The sequence below is a fragment of the Cyprinodon tularosa genome, unplaced genomic scaffold, assembly GCF_016077235.1.
Source record: "Cyprinodon tularosa strain WSP-4 unplaced genomic scaffold, ASM1607723v1 ctg648, whole genome shotgun sequence".
In the NCBI taxonomy this organism is placed as follows: domain Eukaryota; kingdom Metazoa; phylum Chordata; class Actinopteri; order Cyprinodontiformes; family Cyprinodontidae; genus Cyprinodon; species Cyprinodon tularosa.
Window position 1 is genome coordinate 109865 of NW_024039394.1, and position 18791 is coordinate 128655.

The 18791-nt window shown below is 41.3% G+C and overlaps 1 protein-coding gene across 1 annotated transcript; it reads left to right on the forward strand.

Annotated features, from left to right (window-relative positions):
- Window positions 1-2081: 2081 nt before the first annotated feature.
- Window positions 2082-6424, forward strand: LOC119799069 (G2/mitotic-specific cyclin-B2-like). Its single transcript, XM_038308765.1, has 8 exons — window positions 2082-2234; window positions 2311-2424; window positions 4499-4771; window positions 4838-4996; window positions 5067-5303; window positions 5483-5623; window positions 5938-6048; window positions 6117-6424. The coding sequence occupies exons 1-8, from the start codon at window positions 2208-2210 to the stop codon at window positions 6225-6227; spliced, it is 1173 nt and encodes a 390-aa protein (XP_038164693.1). The 5' UTR covers window positions 2082-2207; the 3' UTR covers window positions 6228-6424.
- The last annotated feature ends 12367 nt before the right edge of the window (window positions 6425-18791 follow it).

The following is an 18791-nucleotide window of genomic DNA, read 5'->3' on the forward strand; positions in this document are numbered from 1 at the left end:
TCTGTTAAAAAACGCCAAATCACACAACGAACCACCCAATTAATACATTATTATATTTACTGTGTGAACATGAACACACCTCAGTACAACTACATTCAACACTACATGTCAAAAAACGCTACAATCCAACAAAATCTGCCCAGAGCTGATCTCCATGAACCGCTCTGACCCACAGCCATGTCAGACCCACTGATCTCTATCTATTCCCTGATTGCTGATTGCCTGCTGGTAGAACAGGGTTGAAGTGTAGCCACCGGCCGCCATATTGGTACTCCCTAGTTAGACCGGTCACAATGTAAACAATCTGTGCGCTACAGCATCGAACAACAATGATGTTCTCATTTTCAGGGACTGAAGACTTTTGAAATAAAGATAAATTCATCACTTTGACACAGAATGGCTGTTTCATAGCTTAGAATTAAACTTAGAATTAAAAAAAAAAAAGCCCATCACATTGCAGAGTCATTATGAAGTCATTGAAGTCTATTTATCATGTAACATATTATACAAACCCATCACAATAAAATTAATGTGTTAATGGAGCAAAATAATAAAGATGAGCCAAAAGTGCTAAATTGATGATTTAAATGTGATATACATGGATGTATTACATTGTTATGGTAATTACATCTTACATGTCTGGTTATGAGTGTTATCTATATATCTATATCTATACCAGGTTATATGATGATACCAGGGTCTAAGAGGAGAGCTGAAGAAAACCTGGAAGGTCAAGGCATCAGATGCAGTTTACTTCATTCCAAGCAAGCTGCATCTCAGTTCCTTACATAATTTCAGTTTAGGCTGGTCTCAGAACTAAATATTTTCTAGTAAAGAAGGTTAAAGAGGTTTCCTTTAAGATTATTCACCGCTGTCACTCAGTCAATCATTTTTGATTTAATATAAAATAGACATTGATTCCACTGGCACTTTCTGCAACATTTACTCTGAGTCTGTCCCTCACCTGTTGGTCCTGTGAGAAGCTACAGCAGGCATCTATGGCAAGCTATTTGTCGCCTCATTCTGGACAATATTTATGACAAATTTGGACTTTATTATAAGGACGTTTATTTGGAATCACAAAATATAAAAAACAAATTTCTGACCATTTCTTCTCATGTAATGTTTCATTACTGTTAACCAAGATTTATATCCACAAACCTAAAATTATTATATGTAAACCGTTATGTATCTCTTTTTAAAGAAAGAAACAACTTATTTTTCTACCTTTTCCTCCTCCAATAACAAAAAGGCTGCTAAAGCTTTATCTTTAAGCTCTAAATGTTAAGTATTTATTTAATCCCTGTATATGCTTTTATGTGTACATCTACTTACTAACTGTTACTATGTTTACTTTTTTTCAGTTATTTTTTATTTATTATTATTATTATTGTTCAAAGTCCTGGTGATTCTTCATTGGAAATTGTAATTTATTTATCTTTTTAATTAACTTTATTTAAAGAAGAAAGTACAAACAGGTACGGCAATAACAACAGTACAAATCTGTGGAAGGTGTAGAGGGAGATTTCAGAATGGAAACAAAAGGCAAGATTGATAATGAAAAAAAAGAAAGAAGGAATTACTGATAATAATGAAATAATTATTACCATGGCAACAAGTTCGTGTTAAGATTGATGTACATTGGTGGGCATCCCATCAGTATTTCAGTCAGGTATTTGTATACATTTAAGAGATTTCAAATTTAACTTGAATTCAGATAAAAAAAAAAACGTTAAGATGATCTCAAGATTATTTGTTTATGAATAAAGAATTTTACTGTTTTGTTTTTCAATAATATTCCAAAAGTGACCGCTAGAGATAAGATTCAGGAAGTGCAATTTTTGATTTTATCCAATTTTCTAAGCAATTGTAGAAATTGTACTTATTTTTGTTTCATAAAGAATGTTCTAATAAAATTTATTTTTAAAAATCAACTTTAATCGTTGATAAACAATGCCTGCCATGTGACCTAGCCTTCCGATTGTCAGCCAATCAGCGGCCTTCCTGTCTGAGCTCCAGCCAATCAGCGGCCTTCCTGCCTGAGCTCCAGCCAATCAGCAGCCTTCCTGCCTGAGCTCCAGCCAATCAGATTGTCCGCAGCGCTATTTGAACGCTGCCAGCCTGTCGCTCCATGAACAGCCTCCTGCTGCAGCTAAAGTCGCTCTCTGCTTGTTTTTCTGGGTTTTTCCGCCTGATTTCTTCTCCTCATGGCCGCCATGGAGGTTCGAGCTGCGGTGAGTCTCCAGCCCGTCTGTCCCTGTCCTCGTCTCTCTGTGTCCACGTTGTCCAACGTGTCTCGGTGTGTTGCAGCCGCTGCAGGCCGCAGAGGAGCCTCTGAAGAAGGGGAAAAGCTCCGCATCGGCTCCCAGTAGAGCTGCCCTGGGAGAGATGACCAACCTCCCCGCAGCTGAGGCCAACATGAAGGTAACACCTGGAACACCTGGCTGGGTTCAAAGCACGCAGACTGAGCACTGGGTTCAAAGCACGCAGACTGAGCAGGGAAGGACGTTTCTATGGGGGCTTAAAGGGGACAAATGAAATATTTCTCAAACTATTCAATGCACATTAAACATTCCATTTATTTCAGTTTAAAAACAATTTATTGATTCCTAAGAGAAACTGAATTGATGCTGCTTTCCATAGCAGGAATCTCCTCTAGTTTGAATTTGATGTTAAATTATTTTTATTGAGATATTCCATAAGTTGCTTTTCTTTAAGTTGTAGGAAAATCATATTTAAAATCATTCTGGCTTAAACATGTATGTTTAAAAAAAAAATCCTGTTTTAAAATCTGTTTTTCCGTTATCTTCTGCAGGCCAGTTAGTTCTACGTCAGCCTGAACACCTAAATTCAGCCAATCATATATCAGCGGTCATCTGTCAATCGAATGTTTTCGGTCATAGCATCTTGATTCATATGTCGCAGCTAATATACGCAACGGTTGAAATCAGAATCCCTCCTTTCCCATTGAGTTGCGTCCCAGTGTTCACGGGGATGGACGTCTGTGTCTTCAGCAGGCGTAGAGCTAACAGAACTGGCAGCGTTGCGAGGCAAGGGCTCAAACATGTACGGCTGGAAGCCTTCTACACCAAACCAAGCTTCTGCCGCCCTGGCGTCCTCTTCCACAACATCTTCGTCCCCGCTTTCCTCCTCTAAATAAAAAATGGATGACGGAGGAGACTCATCCACGACCTCCGACACTAAACTCTCCTCCTCTTGCATGTTTCCGCTGTCCATAGCGTTCCTTGACAGCGTCGTTTCTAAGTCACCAATTTAGTGCTACTTGGTCCCAATGGAATTTCCCATTGGGAACCTACTAGCACTAAGTTGCTAACTGGTTAGCAAGATGCTTCCAACAAACCGGCTACAACTAAACTAGCTTGTGAACCTTCCGCCACAACAATCCCGCCCCCTTGATAATCGACCAGTCACACTTTATTCACTCGTCGGGCATCACTCAGGAGAATTCAGAAATGCAAAGGTTGGAACAGCCGCTTCCATCATTCATTGACCCCAAAGAGAAACTGATTTGATGCTGCTTGCCGTAGGACAAATCTCCTCTAGCTTTTTATACATGTTTGAATTTGATTCATTAAATTAGATTTATTAATGGTACTCCATAATTTTTTTTGTCATTTAAATATGCATGGATGATGGTTTGAATAAGTTCACAGTTACGATGCTGGATTGAGCCATGAAATAAATGGATGGTGAAATTATGTTTATTAAAGACATTAAATTAATGTAATCTAAAATGTATATTTATTCCACATTTAATTTATTGATACATTTATAAAAGGATTATTCAGAGTTGCATTGATTTTAATTTTGTCCCTTCTAACCCTCCATATCCTCCAGTTTTCATCTCCTCTCTAGGAGGCTTCTAGCAGAACATTTCCCCCTCATATTGACTGACAGGATGTGGGCGGGCCCCTGGTTTGCTTTTGGCTCCCACAGGATTTGGCAATGTTAAACCAGAGATGATCAAACGAAACTGCTGCTGAGTGAGATGTTTACTGATGATCTTCTCTGTAAGAACAGCAGAGGATCATGGGGGGGTGGGCTCCTCTTCCCTCCATTAAAGACATTTAAGATTTAGACTCTGCATCACAGTGACGTCAACCTAAAATACGGCATAATTGCACCATATGTGTTATTATTATTATTTTTTTTCTGCACCATGTTTTTTCTCCCACATTGTTTACATTTGATCATTGCTGCACTTTAAAAAATGGAAATATCATGAAAGCTGTACTAAACCATATGTTTTGTATAGTCTGAATTCAAAATGAAAAAAAGTTGTCTGTGTCTGACCCTCAGATTGAACTGAACTCTTTTCTTCAAACTTCTCTTCAGCTCAGAGGATGACTGAATATTTTATTGTGTTGCTCTGGATGAAGGAACTCTGATGAAAACGCTGCTGCTGGTTTGGGTTCTTCGAGTGAATCCGTCCAGCCTGGGATCCAGTTCCAGTCTAACGGCTCTGATGTTTCCACAGAGGAGGGCAGCATCTAAGAAGGCCTCCAGCTCCCAGAAACCTAAACCGGCCCAGGACCGTGGGGGTGTGGTCCAGGTTCCGGCCGCCGCCGCTCTGCTCCCCGCTCTTCCAGAGGAGTCGGCCGACGCGTCCATGAAGGAGGAGCAGGAGCTGTGCCTGGCGTTCTCTGGGACGCTGCTGGCGGTGCAGGATGTGGACGAGCGGGACGCAGACGAGCCTCAGCTCTGCTCTCAATATGTCAGAGATATCTACGCCTACCTGCACCTCCTGGAGGTAACCTCCTTCCTGCTGCTGCACGGCCGCCGCCGCCAGCACTCTGACCTCGCCGTGTCTCATCAGGTGCAGCAGGCTGTACGTGCCGACTACATGAAGGGCTTGGAGATCACGCCGCAGATGAGGGCGATCCTCGTTGACTGGCTGGTTCAGGTCCACTCCCGCTTCCAGCTGCTGCAAGAGACCCTGTACCTCACCGTGGCCATCCTGGACCGCTTCCTGCAGGTGAGCCACACCAGAACCTTCTCCTCTCCCCTCGTGCACCCAGATCTGACCCTCTGCTGCTGCGCCGCAGGTCCAGCCGGTGTCCCGGAGGAAGCTGCAGCTGGTCGGGGTCACGGCCATGCTGGTGGCCTGTAAGTACGAGGAGATGTACTCCCCGGAGGTAGGAGACTTCGCCTACATCACAGATGACGCCTTCAGCAAGCCTCAGATCCTGGAGATGGAGCAGCTGGTCCTGAGGAGGCTGAACTTCCAGCTGGGACTCCCGCTGCCGCTGCACTTCCTCCGACGGGCGTCCAAGGTGGCCAACGTGAGTCTGGGACGATACTGCGGGGAACTCCTGGTCCGTCCCTCGGTTCCTTCCATGTTCTCTGGGTTTCCTGAAGACCTTGCGTGGAGGTGAACCCTGACTGGGGTGGGATCAGGAGTGTCCCTCAGATCTGGGCAGTGCTGGGATCCATCGGAGCTGACTGGATGTCTTTGTCTCAGGCTGACGTAGAGAAACACACTCTGGCCAAGTACCTGATGGAGCTGACCCTCCTGGACTACGAGATGGTCCACTACCGGCCCTCTGAGATCGCAGCTGCCTCTTTATGTCTCTCCCAGCGATTGCTGGGCGGGCTGCCGTGGGTGAGTCATCCTGCTTTCCTGTCCTCTGCTTCTGCATAGAATTTAAAATCCTCCTTCTCACATATAAAGCCTTAAATGGCCAAGCTCCATCTGATATCAGAGATCTGATTGTTCCTGATGTTCCTAACAGAGCACTTCGCTCTCAATCTGCAGGTTTACTAGTGTTTCCTAGAATTTCTAAAAGTAGAATGGGAGGCAGATCTTTTAGTTCGCAGGCTCCTCTCCTGTGGAACCAACTACCAGTTTTAGTCCGTGTGAATTGGAGCTATAGAAATAAAGTGAATAGAATTCTGAAGGCTTCTCCTCTTCCTCAGACGCCCACCCAGCAGCATTACTCCACCTATGATGAGGCCCACCTGAAGCCAATCATGCAGCACCTGGCTAAGAATGTGGTGATGGTGAACGAGGGGAAGACCAAGTTCCTGGTGAGTCTCTGATCCTTCCAGCCTGCTGCCGCCGTGTGAACGGAGCGTAAATGTTGCTGTTCCTGCAGGCCGTGAAGAAGAAATACTGCAGCAGCAAACTGATGAAGATCAGCCTCCTTCCTCAGCTGAGCTCCTCCATCATCCAGAAGATGGCAGCTCCTCTCATCAAAGCCTCCTGAGACCATATTTTATTTTTTATTTAAGCGAGTTTATCACTTGCACTTTAATGGACTTGTTCTCTGAGCCGGGCCGACCCGCTGCTCTACTGGTTCTGTTTTAGAGGTCCTGTTCTTGATTTTTAGCTGTTCAGCAGAAACTGTGGCGAAATGTGAGTCTTTGCTGGATTTTCAATAAAGTTTAAATTTCCTGGAAGGTTTCCCCTCTCTCTGTCCAGAACTTCCTGAATCCAAACCTAAAGCTGCCATATTTTCAATCGTTGCACGCAGCTACAGGTGCTGGTCATAAAATTAGAATATCATGAAAAAGTAGATTGATTTCAGTAATTCCATTTAAAAAGTGAAACTTGTATATTATATTCATACATTACATACAAACTCATATATTTCAGATGTTTATTTTGTTTAATTTTGATGATTACAAATGACAACAAATGAAAATCTCAAATTCATCATATCAGAAAATAAGAATATTACTGAAGACCAATAAAAACAAAGGATTTATAGAAATGTTGGCCAACTGAAAAGTATGAACATGAAAAGTATGAGCATGTACAGCACTCAGTATTTAGTTGGGCCTCCTTTGGCCTGTATTACTGCAGCAATGCGGCGTGGCATGGAGTCGATCAGTCTGTGGCACTGCTCAGGTGTTATGATAGCCCAGGTTGCTCTAATAGTGGCTTTTAGCTCTTCTGAATTGTTGGGTCTGGTGTATTGCATCTTCTTCTTCACAATACCCCATAGATTTTCTATGGGGTTAAGGTCAGGAGAGTTTGCTGGCCAATTAAGAACAGGGATACCATGGTCCTTCAACCAGGTACTGGTAGCTTTGGCACTGTGTGCAGGTGCCAAGTCCTGTTGGAAAATGAAATCTGCATCTCCAAAAAGTTGGTCAGCTGCAGGAAGCATGAAGTGCTCTAAAACTTCCTGGTATGTGGCTGCGTTGACCCTGGACCTCAGAAAACACAATGGACCAACACCAGCAGATGACATGGCACCCCAAACCATCACTGACTGTGGAAACTTTACACTGGACTTCAAGCAACGTGGATGAAGTGCCTCTCTTCTTTTCCTCCAGACTCTGGGACCTTGATTTCCAAAGGAAATGCAAAATTTACTTTCATCAGAGAACATGACTTTGGACCACTCACCAGCAGTCCAGTCCTGTTTCTCTTTAGCCCAGGCAAGACGCTTATGACGCTGTCTGTGGTTCAAGAGTGGCTTGACACAAGGAATGCGACAGCAGAAACCCATGTCTTTCATACGTCTGTGTGTGGTGGTTCTTGAAGCACTCACTCCAGCTGCAGTCCACTCTTTGTGAATCTCCCCCACATTTTTGAAGGGGTTTTGTTTCACAATCCTCTCCAGGGTGCGGTTATCTCTCTTGCTTGTACACTTTTTTCGACCACATCTTTTCCTTCCCTTCGCCTCTCTATTAATGTGCTTGGACACTGAGCTCTGTGAACAGCCAGCCTCTTTAGCGATGACCTTTTGTGTCTTGCCCTCCTTGTGCAAGGTGTCGATGGTCGTCTTTTGGACAACTGTCAAGTCAGCAGTCTTCCCCATGATTGTGTAGCCTATAGAACTAGACTGAAAGACCATTTAAAGGCTTTTGCAGGTGGTTTGAGTTAATTAGCTGATTAGAGTGTGGCACCAGGGGCCATCAATTTTGAACCTTTTCACAATATTCTAATTTTCTGATATGATGAATTTGAGATTTTCATTTGTTGTCATTTGTAATCATCAAAATTAAACAAAATAAACATCTGAAATATATGAGTTTGTATGTAATGTATGAATATAATATACAAGTTTCACTTTTTAAATGGAATTACTGAAATCAATCAACTTTTTCATGATATTCTAATTTTATGACCAGCACCTGTACAGCGATGAAACCGTGGGGTTTAAAAGTTCACAGCTCACTATGTTCTCACACGCTCTGATGCGATCTACCTGCTCACACATCGGACTCGGCGCAGAGAGATGGCGCTGGTCGGACTCTTCCGTCTGGAAGAAGAACTCCATTGTTAGCGACTGCGCAGTGCTGGAGGTTCTGGTAAATCTGCTCCTAGCTCTGCTTCAACAGCAGGATTGTCTACGATCACGACGACTGCCTGAATTTCAGTTTGGTTTTTTCCCTCATGATTCCTGATCAGGAGTTGGTCGTGAGAGGCTGATCGTTATTTCCTGTCTACTACACAATGAGGCTCAAACTCTGCAAAAAGAAAAATGGTATATTGCAGGCCTGGCTTAATGGAACATGTCGTAGCAAAGGTCAGCAGTGGTTTAGTTGGCCTCTACCTGCTGATCAAAGAAGCAGAACATCCTCCTGAGGCTCTGATGTCTGTTCCTCTGTAGGATGTCTAAGCTGACCTTCTGAGATCTGAGTGTGACGCCACCCATTGCTGTTTGACAAGGTAGTGGTGCAAAAATTGGGCATGCAGTGAATGCAGCGTATAGGGGCGCTGCACTAGAGGGCAGCTTCAATACCCCCTCTAGGAAAATAGATTTTCTGTATTTAACAGCATCAAATGATAAATAACGGAGTGTCGGCACTGATCCTTCACCTCCTATCGCTCTCCTCTCCACAAAGGGAGAGCGATTCAGTTCCTCATTCAAGAGAAGCTTTGTTTGGTATTTCCAAATTTGACAGTAGCCTTAGAGCAGGCATCACCAAAGTCGGTCCTGGGGGGCCGCTGTCCTGCAGGTTCTAGAGGTTTCTCTGCTCCAGCAGCTGATTTTAATTGAAAGCTCATTAACATGCTTTTGCTGAACTGCAATCATAATCGGCTGTGCTAAAGCAGGAAACCTCTAAAACCTGCAGGACAGCGGCCCTCCAGGACCCACTTTGGGGATGCCTGCCTCTGACAGTTGCATCTGCAGAGAGATAATTTAGCAAGCTGATCATCAAAACATACCTTTGTTGAAATATGAGCACCGATGGTTTGTCCCAGTTAGCAGTGATGTTTATTAAAAACATTATGGGACGATCTATTTCATTTCATGCTATACTTGACAAATGGGCAAGTGCAAAGTCACGGAATGTAACAGTTTAAATGTCATAAATGGGGAGGCGACGTGTTCACATCCACTGCAAAAATATGTAGTTTTACCCCTGAGTGGAAGAGAGGTTATCTGGGACCGCTGCTCTCTGGCAGAGGATCCAGATGAACCCTCAGTTAAGGTCTCAGCTTCCACAGACCTTCACTCGCTTCTCTGCAGCTACCTGATGGTTCATCAACCCTCCGGTGCTTTTAAAGGCATGGAAGCTTCCTGTGTTGGTCTAACCAGAGCAGCCATGAATCGGACACTTCCTGATGGTTCTTCCCAAAGATTTTCCACAAAGGATCTTAACAGGGATCGGACCTTTTCTGTCTCCTTGAACCCATCAGCCTCAGCAGATTCCTGCTCCCACTGAGCCTGGTGATGCTGGTTGGAGGCAGCCTGATGCCTGGCTGAGGGTGTAGGGGTGCTGCAGCAGCCCTTAGTGGTGAGATGGTGATTTAAAAACAAACCATTAAAAAAAGCTTTGCTCAATTTATAAATTCCTTTTGCAAGTTTTGGGAAATGATTTTTTAATTCTGATATATTTAAAATGAAGGTTAACAAAGTGACTCCAGTTATCCTGAGACCGGATCGTCCTCCTAATACTGTTAGCAGGCTGGCTAATCACTAGTTCCCAGATGCAGCCTGGTGAACGGCCATGTGCCGCTTCAGATTTCCACTTAATGAAAACGATTTCCTGCAAACATCACAAACAAACGGTTTCTCCCCTGAATGGACCCTGCCGTGGTTTTCTAGTTGACACTTTTGATAGAATCGGCTTTTGCAGACGTCGCAGCCGAAAGGCCTCTCCTCTGAGTGGACTCTGGCGTGTCGCTCCAGCTGCTTTTCCCTCACAAAATGTTTACCGCAGTGGCTACAGCTAAAGGGTGCGGTGTGAAGCTCCATGTGGCTTTTCAGGTGATGTTTCAGTGAAAATCCTTTACCACAAACACTGCAAAGGAACCGCTTTTCGCCTGTGTGAATGCGCATGTGTCGTTTTAGACCCTCCTGATGTGAAAATCTTTTACTGCAAACACTGCAGACGCACAGTTTCTCTCCTGTGTGGACATGCATGTGAGAATTTAGACTGTTTTCAAGTGAAAATCCTTTACGACAAACTTTGCATACAAACGGTTTCTCTGAGGCGTGAATCCTAAAGTGTTTTTTTAGAGTTCCCTGTCTTTTAAACTTAGCCCCACAGACATGACAGGAAAACGCCTTTTCTACTGCATGGACCTTTAGGTGGCTTTGAAGAATTGTTTTTCGGTGAAACCTTCTGCCACAGTCAGCACAGGAAAAAGGTCTCTCTCCAGTGTGAAGTCTCATGTGAGTCTGCAGAGAACTCATATCCTTAAACTTTTTCCCACAAAGCAAACAGCCATGTTGTCTCTTTCCAGAGTGAATCATCACGTGTAATTTACTTGAAGTTTTATATTTGAATGTTTTGCCACAAACATTGCAGCCAAGGCGCCCCCCCCACACGGAGTCCGATCTCAGCCAAAGGTTTGAAGGATAGTTTAGATTTGGCCGTCTTCCTTTGTCGGGAGGAAGTTTCTGTGTCTCTCTGCTCCACTGAGCTGCTCGTTGAAGCTTTTGTCTCACTTTTCTCTGCAGCTTTCATCAGTTGAATCTCTACTGATAAAGTTTTATCCTCTTCTTCACTCTTCACAGCCAGCTGCTCTTCCTCCTGACTGATCCCAGATTCCTCCTCCTCCTCTTTCACCTGGGCAGGTTGTGGGTCCAGCTGGTCCAAACCGGAGCTCCAGTCATCAGGAACTTCATCTTTTATCAATGCAACCTGATGGACTGAGAACATTGACACATAAAGACATTAATATCTGACTGCAAATAAAGATGAGCATTTATTTTATTAAGAGCTTAAAGTCTGAGTGACTGATAATAAAATCCATTCCCTCTATTTTCTCCCGTTTAGTCGTCGTCAGGGTCGCGGGGGCCGGTGCCCCTCTATGGAGGTCTATTACGCTTTTCCACTACCCTCTGAAAACCGATCCGTGCCGAGCTCGGTTCCTTACAAGCGTTTACGCGCCACTCTAGCACGGTTCCTCGCCTCCTAGTGGCGATTTATGGTACTACTGCTCTCTAGAGGTAAACGAGCAAACAAACATGGTGTAACATTCAGGAAGTTTGGTTATAATTGTTATATTTCTTTGTATGCGTAGATGTAACCCATATCACATAAGGCCCTACTTCCGGGTTCAATCTGAGAGTAGTGCGCCCAGTCCCTTTACAAAGGGGGCGGATCCCTGACCCAAACAGATTGCTCCACAGATGCTACAGCCAACGCTGCTCCTCGCTGTGGCTTCTCTGTTGTTTTTAAAAAAAACCCGCCTTGACACTCCACCGCTGCTTAATTTACTCTGATGCCTTCACCATAGATCACTTTAGCTTCTTTCAACTCGATTTACAACTCATAACCTGGTGGACATTCCCTATATTCTCTCCCAAATCATCTACCCTTCGGTCAGGTTTTTTTTTTGTGTGCTGTTCCTTTGACTGTCCACTGGGTGGCGAGCTACCAGAGAACCACCGCTACAGAGTGGTAGGAAAAAGTTTCTTACAAACCCGGATCCTCTGAATTTGGTTTCCCAATGGACCTCATGAACTGTGAACCTGTAACTAATTGAACTGAAGAGTGTAAATTTTTTTTGGGGGGGTCTTTGGTTTTATTTTTCTCTTTTGAATTATCCTGTTGGAATATATTTGTTTTGTTTTTTTTTTCCTTTGAAATTATATTGATCATCTACTTTGTGTATGTTTATTCTATCAATTCATATCCATATAAATCATATAATATAGCTCATTAACATGTATATGTAACCAATACTCTGTTAGAAAAATAAATATACAACTATTAATTATAATTTTCTTCGTTGTGCTTATTCACACCCCTCGACTCTGTAGCCGAATCTACTTCTGAGCTTATTTAGCAGTCAGTCAAGCCCAAGTGTTACATAGAGTCAGGCGTAGAGGGCAGCCTTTGGTGAATTTACGAGACAGAGTCGGCTTTTGGGAAGTGGAAACGACAAACGATCGTCTAATCAGGGCCTCCAGACGCAGGAAACAACGACAGACGTTGAGGTTCATCACACTGCTGAGCAGAACCATCAATGGAAATCGTGCGGCACGGTAGGGAAGCTAGGATTTTATGAATGATTACGGAGGCTGACTGTAAGGAGATGACGCGGTCTGCTCTTTGTTATCTGAGAACTGAGCCAGAACTGAACCGCGCCGAGCCCGACTGATGAACTAGCACCATGTTAGCGCGGTTTGGTCGTATCTGCCGCAGTCTGGTTCAGTTTGGCGTGACATTTACACTCAACAGTTATTTCAGTCCATCACAGGGAAACACAGAGACAAACAACCATTCACACACACACCTAAGGAGGATTTAGAGAAGCCAGTTAACCTAACTCATGTTTTAGGACTGTGGGAGGAAGCCGGAGTACCCGGAGAGAAGCCACACATGCTCAGGGAGAACATGCTAACTCCATGCAGCAATAATAATAATAACAAATATGATTAAGTTTAGAACAAACACTCTGACTAAATTTATTTCAATTAGCTCAGAAAGAAACACACTTTAAATCTATCATGAAAATCAGAAGCAAACATCTTTCTTTTCTGTGACGTAATACAGCCAAACTATGAGATACAGGTTTTAAACTATGAAAATCACATCATGAATAATAATGAGAGAATTAGGTGCAACTAATGATTATTTGGCAAATTGATTAATCTGTCGACTGTTTTTTCGATAAATCGATTAATAATCAGATAGCCAAAGGCTCCTTAAAGAAGATTTTTAAGAAATGAAACCAGGTGAAACTCAAACTTTTTGACTTGAGGAGTTCTGGATAGAACAGATTGACATCCAAAAATTGTTTTTTTTTTATCCTAAATGCAAAATGTTTTTATACAGAAGAGGATTAGGGCCACTGAAAAAAAAAAAAAAAAGTTTACAGATTTATGACTTTTCAGTCAGAATTCAGACTTTTTTCCCATGTTAAACTGAAAAAAAAATAAAAAAATCAGTTAATTTTTTTTTTTTTTCCACTGGCCCTAATCCTCTTCTGTATTTTTATAATTTTTTACAATCTTGGTTTAATTCCTGCTCTTAGTGGGTCACTTTGTCATCTAAAGGCACGTCTTACAGTCTCTATACTCCAGTTAACGTTTAATTGATTAATAAATTAGTTTACGATTATTTTAATAATCAATTAATCACAATTAATCCGATTAGTTGTTTTTGCCCTAGAGAGAATGAAGTCATAATATTAGATCTATAAGATCAAAGTCATAAAATAACAAGAATACGCTAGTACCATTGGCAAACTAAGGTCATAACATTACCAGTATAAAGTCGTACCATTGCCAGAATAAAACTGTGAGAAATCCAGGTCATAGTCATTCCAAAAAAGAAAGATTTTCCAATTCAAAATGTCAGAAATAGCGTTTAGTTCCAGGTTTTATCCAGCAGCCCAACAAAGCCTGGTTTTAGTTTAGAAAACATGCAAATAGAAACGGATGAACGGGTCCCCCCCTTTGGAATGGGGGTCGTTTTTCTTCTTTTTTTATTCAAATTATTATACAAATAAATAGTTTCAATTTCAGACCCTCCATGATTTCTAAGTGGGGGACTTTACAAAATAAAAGGTTGTTAAAATGCTTATTTTCCTCACTTCAGCTGCTGGTTCCTGCAGTAAAATGTGTTTCTAAAGGTGTAAATTGTTCTTACATTTTTGTTTAAGTAATAATATATACACCAGTTAAATAAAAGTGTTCAGTGTTTCTATAAACTAACTGAGCTCCAACTGGACAGATTCTCTCTGTTCTGCTGCAGCTCTTACTGCATGGTGGTATCAATTTGTAAAAAAGGAGCCAGTTTGGAGAAAATCAGGAGTAAAAAGTATAAATATGGTTTCAAATGTAGGGAGGAAAAGTTTAAAGTCCTCAGAAGAATGTGCGCCCATGTAAAGTAGAGATAGTTAAGTAGAGTTAGTAAGTAAAGATACTGAGGATCTCTGAATGTATCCAGATGTTGGTCTGACTGGTCAGTGAGGCGCATGGATCATAGATCTATGATCTATAGACCATTAAATGTTTGTGTTTGGCTGTTATTATTTTTCTGTGGCGTCTTTAGCATCTTCGTCACTTACTGAGGTCTTTGCTGTCTTCCGTCTGCTCCAGCTGTGAGGTGGAGGCTGCAGGTTCAGGGGTCACCAACCCGACTCCTCCTCCAGGATCTTCAGCTTCGACCTTCATCATCTCAGGCATCTTCGCTCCACGTGAGGTTTCCCTTTAATAAAATGAGGGGTACCTTTTTTTTAATTATGATTATTCTAACCATCATATAAAACAGAGATTTTATCTGCATCAGGTGTATATAAAGCTGAAAAACCTGGAGAAGCCGACTCAGGTTGCTTCCATATTTATAGAAAAGACATAAGAACAAAACAAGAAGAACGCAAAGAAAAATAAACAAACTAGGGGTGTCTCATCTACGAGGATTAGGGCCACTGGGAAAAAATATATTAACTGAATTCAGACTTTTTTCTCAAAGTCTGACTTTAATGTCAGAATTGTGGATCTTAATGTAGATGAGTACCATGAAGGCTGAGATGTGGAGCATTAAATAAGCTTTAATCATTTTTTTTTTTTATTCACTTGTAGTTATTCTCAGGTTATTCTCAGAGTGACAGCTTTCAGTCAGAGGTTTGGTTTCTCTCTCTAATCTCTGACCTCAGATGGACAATGATGTCCACTGACCGTCTATAAACACCATCACATTTAACTGACCGTGAGAAGCTAAAACAAGCTTTCAACATTTTAAACGATGAAAAGCTTCTTTAGCTAAAGCTAACCAAGATGAACATTTCAGTTGGATCTAAATAATCCCAGCGGTTCTAAACAAACAGGAAAAAAACGACATTCCCTAAAGAGCAGAGAATGGAGACATCAGAGGGTTTTACTTTATGCTATCTGCAGTGTCATTACCCGATCCGTACCGGAAGCACGATCCGTACCATCAGCTCATTTGCGCGTGCGCAAACAGAATAACTTCCGGTGGAAATATTTCCGTTTTCTTACTTTTTTATTCTTTTGTATTTTTTAGAGGCATGGGTTTCTTTTTGTATATCTTTGTATTTTCGTCAATATTGCATTTTCTAAAAATAAAAAACAGAAATACATTAAAAAGTTCAATCGCCTTGTGATAGTTACTTTGACTGCTCTGAGCATGCGCAAATATACGTCACACAGCGTATATATTTAAATTTGTTTAAATATTTGATTTACTCTGTACTTAACTATGCACTCCAGCAGTACTGATCCCACAATGGATTCATTTGCTACCTTTCCTGACCTGCAGTTTTTCATTGATAAGGGAACATTTCCCGAAAATTTGGATTTTTATTCCAGAAAAAATGACGTCAAGCAATACAATGGATTGAATTTAAAAAGCATCCATTTCTTCCAGAAAAGTCTTCAATATTGTCTTTACGATGTAGTTTAGTATTCTTTAATTATTTAAGGATATAAATAAAGTTTTTTCAGTACCGTAATTACATTATTTTTTGGCGACCCGGAAGTTATTCTGTTCGCGCAGGCGCAAATGAGCTGATGGTACGGGAGGTCCGCTTCAAGATGGCGGAGTGAGGAGACGCTCCCTACCGAGATCTGCACATAAAACTCATAAAACGCGGTAAAGCCCTGACTATATAAACAATAGCACTATTGATTCTCTACAAGACAACATAGTCAACATAATACATATTAGTTACAACAAAATGCCGAACCAGAAAGGAGCTAAAAGAGTTCTAGAAACATCCAAGTCCAAGCCTGCGTCTGAGACGGCTAGCGAAGCTAACGTGACTAGCGCTTCAACCGGTAACGCATTATTTGATAACTGCCACAACTACGCAGCTGCCCCCTTAACTTTGACTTTGAATGAGGAAGAAATTACCGACTTTCCTGCCCTACCTGTTACACTTCTGAAATCGCCAGCACCGAAGAAGGTTATGTATGATCGCAGCAACCCGGAGCCTTCTGCTACAAATGAGATCATATCCAGTCTGTCTGCGCTGATAAACGCCCGTTCTGACAACCTAGAGAGCATGGTGCAGGAGAACACGCTAAAGATTGAGGGTCTCAAAAAGACTATTGACTTTTTAGGCGCTGAAATGAATGATGTGAAGATGAAAGTGAATGATCTGGAAAAAAGAGTTACAAGAGAAGAAGGTCGTGTAGATAACTACCAGCAGAGACTTGATGAGTTGGAAAGATATTCCAGGAGGTGGAATCTCAAACTACAAGGAGCTGAAGAAACTGAGAAAGAAGACATACGAAGAAAAGTGATAGAAATCTGCCAGTCAGTTCTACCAGAACATAAACACAAGCTGCCTGATGCCATCGACTCTGTTCACCGTCTTGGAGCCAAACGTACAGGTAACACCAAACCTAGAGGGATCATCATTCAGTTCTCCTCCAGAGTCCTCAGGGATGCAACATGGAAAGCAGCCAAGACATCTTCGTACCTGAAAAACAACCAACTGAGATTCACTGAGGACCTGAGCAAGGATGACAGAGAACGACGCAACAAACTTTGGCCCTTGATAGACAAAGCCCGCAAGGAAGGTAAACCAGCGTACTTCGTTGGAGGTCGTGGATTTATCAACAGATCAGAAGTCTTCCCTCCTTAACTCTCAATGAATCCTTAGAAAGGTTAATTTCACCTTTTCATTTACAATTTAAGTGTGTTCTACACTATACTCTCACTTCCCGTTCCTTTTGAACATTATATATTCTCCTTTAGGCAATATATAATTTAGTTATGAAGTCTTACCTTGTTCTTATTGTAAGATCCTAAAGTACCATAGTCAAACCAAAATAGATAGCAAAGTGCTATTTTTCAATTATCTCTCTTATATTATAAAAATTTAGTCAGGCCTCTTACCGATTTACTACTTAAAGCGTGCAGCTATCGGTCCCCTTCCTTTGTGAACTCCACTTTATCATAAAAGTTTAGTTCTTGTTCTTTATTCTCGGTTATTCTTCTTAAATAACTCTGTCCGTTTCATTTGTATCTCTCAATGCCAGGGGGTTAAGACAAACAGGTAAACGCAAAGCATTATTCTTATTTGCCAAAAAATTTAAAACAGATTTTTGTTTTTTTCAAGAGAGTCATTCTACATCTTCTGATGTTAATTTCTGGAAATCCCAGTGGGGAAATGATATGTGGTTATCTCACGGTTCTGAGCGCTCTGCTGGTGTCGCCACACTTAAAAATAATTTTTCTGGTTCTGTTTTACATACTGTTTGCGACACTCTAGGTCATTACATTTGCTTGAATGCCTTAACAATACCTTTATTGTTGTTAATATATATGGCTACAATAAAATAACGGAAAACAACAAACTATTCGAATCATTAGAGGACAGAATTACTTTTTGGCTTGCCAAATACCCAAACTCAATCATTTTAATTGGTGGGGACTTTAACATTGCCTTAGACAATACGATGGACAGATGGCCCCCTAAGCCGCAGTCCTCATTCAGTGCCAATTTAAAAAATTTTATGGAGAAATTTAATGTTGTTGATATATGGAGAGAAAAATTCCCAGATGACAAAACCTTTACATGGAGCAATAAAATAGGTTCCAGACAATCCCGGATAGATTTTTGGCTTATTTCCAAATATATTAACAAAGACAATATCGATGTTAACGTACTTGCCACCCCTCTTACAGATCATAGAGCTATTCGCATTAGCATCCAGATTTATACCCCAGATAATACATCGTATAAATGTGCTTACTGGAAACTAAATAACTCCTTGCTAAAGCATGATGTGGTTAAAACTCATATTAATAAATTAATTTTATATTATTGGAATAAGGCTAACAAGGAAGGGTCCTTTTGCAACAATTGGGAACTTCTCAAATTTGAAATTAGCAAATTTTTAAGACATTACGGAAGTCAGATCTCTAAATTAAAGAAAGCTGAAGAGGAAGAAGTCATAAGCAAGATTTCCTCCTATTACCTAAAATGCCAAGAAGAAGTTTCAGAGGTAGATAAATTAAATTTAATAGAAAATCCGAATAAACTGGATGCCTTGTATAAACACAAGGCTGAAGGTGCCTTCATCAGATCCAGGAAACGATGGCTGGAAGAAGGAGAACAAAATTCTGCTTACTTTTTTAGACTTGAAAAATACAGATCAAAAATAAACTCTATTTACCAACTAAATATCAATGACATTATCTCAAACAATCCTAAAGAAATTGCAACCTTTTGTACTAAATTTTACTCTAATTTATACAGCTCAAAATATAATAAAGAGATATCAGAATCATTCCTTAACAAAATAAAAAATGTACAAACTATTGATGTAGAAGATAAAAACTTCTGTGACAGCCCTTTTACCGTGGAGGAAATTTCTAAGTGCATTAATGCACTCAAGGCCAATAAATCCCCCGGCACAGATGGTTTATCTGCTGAGTTT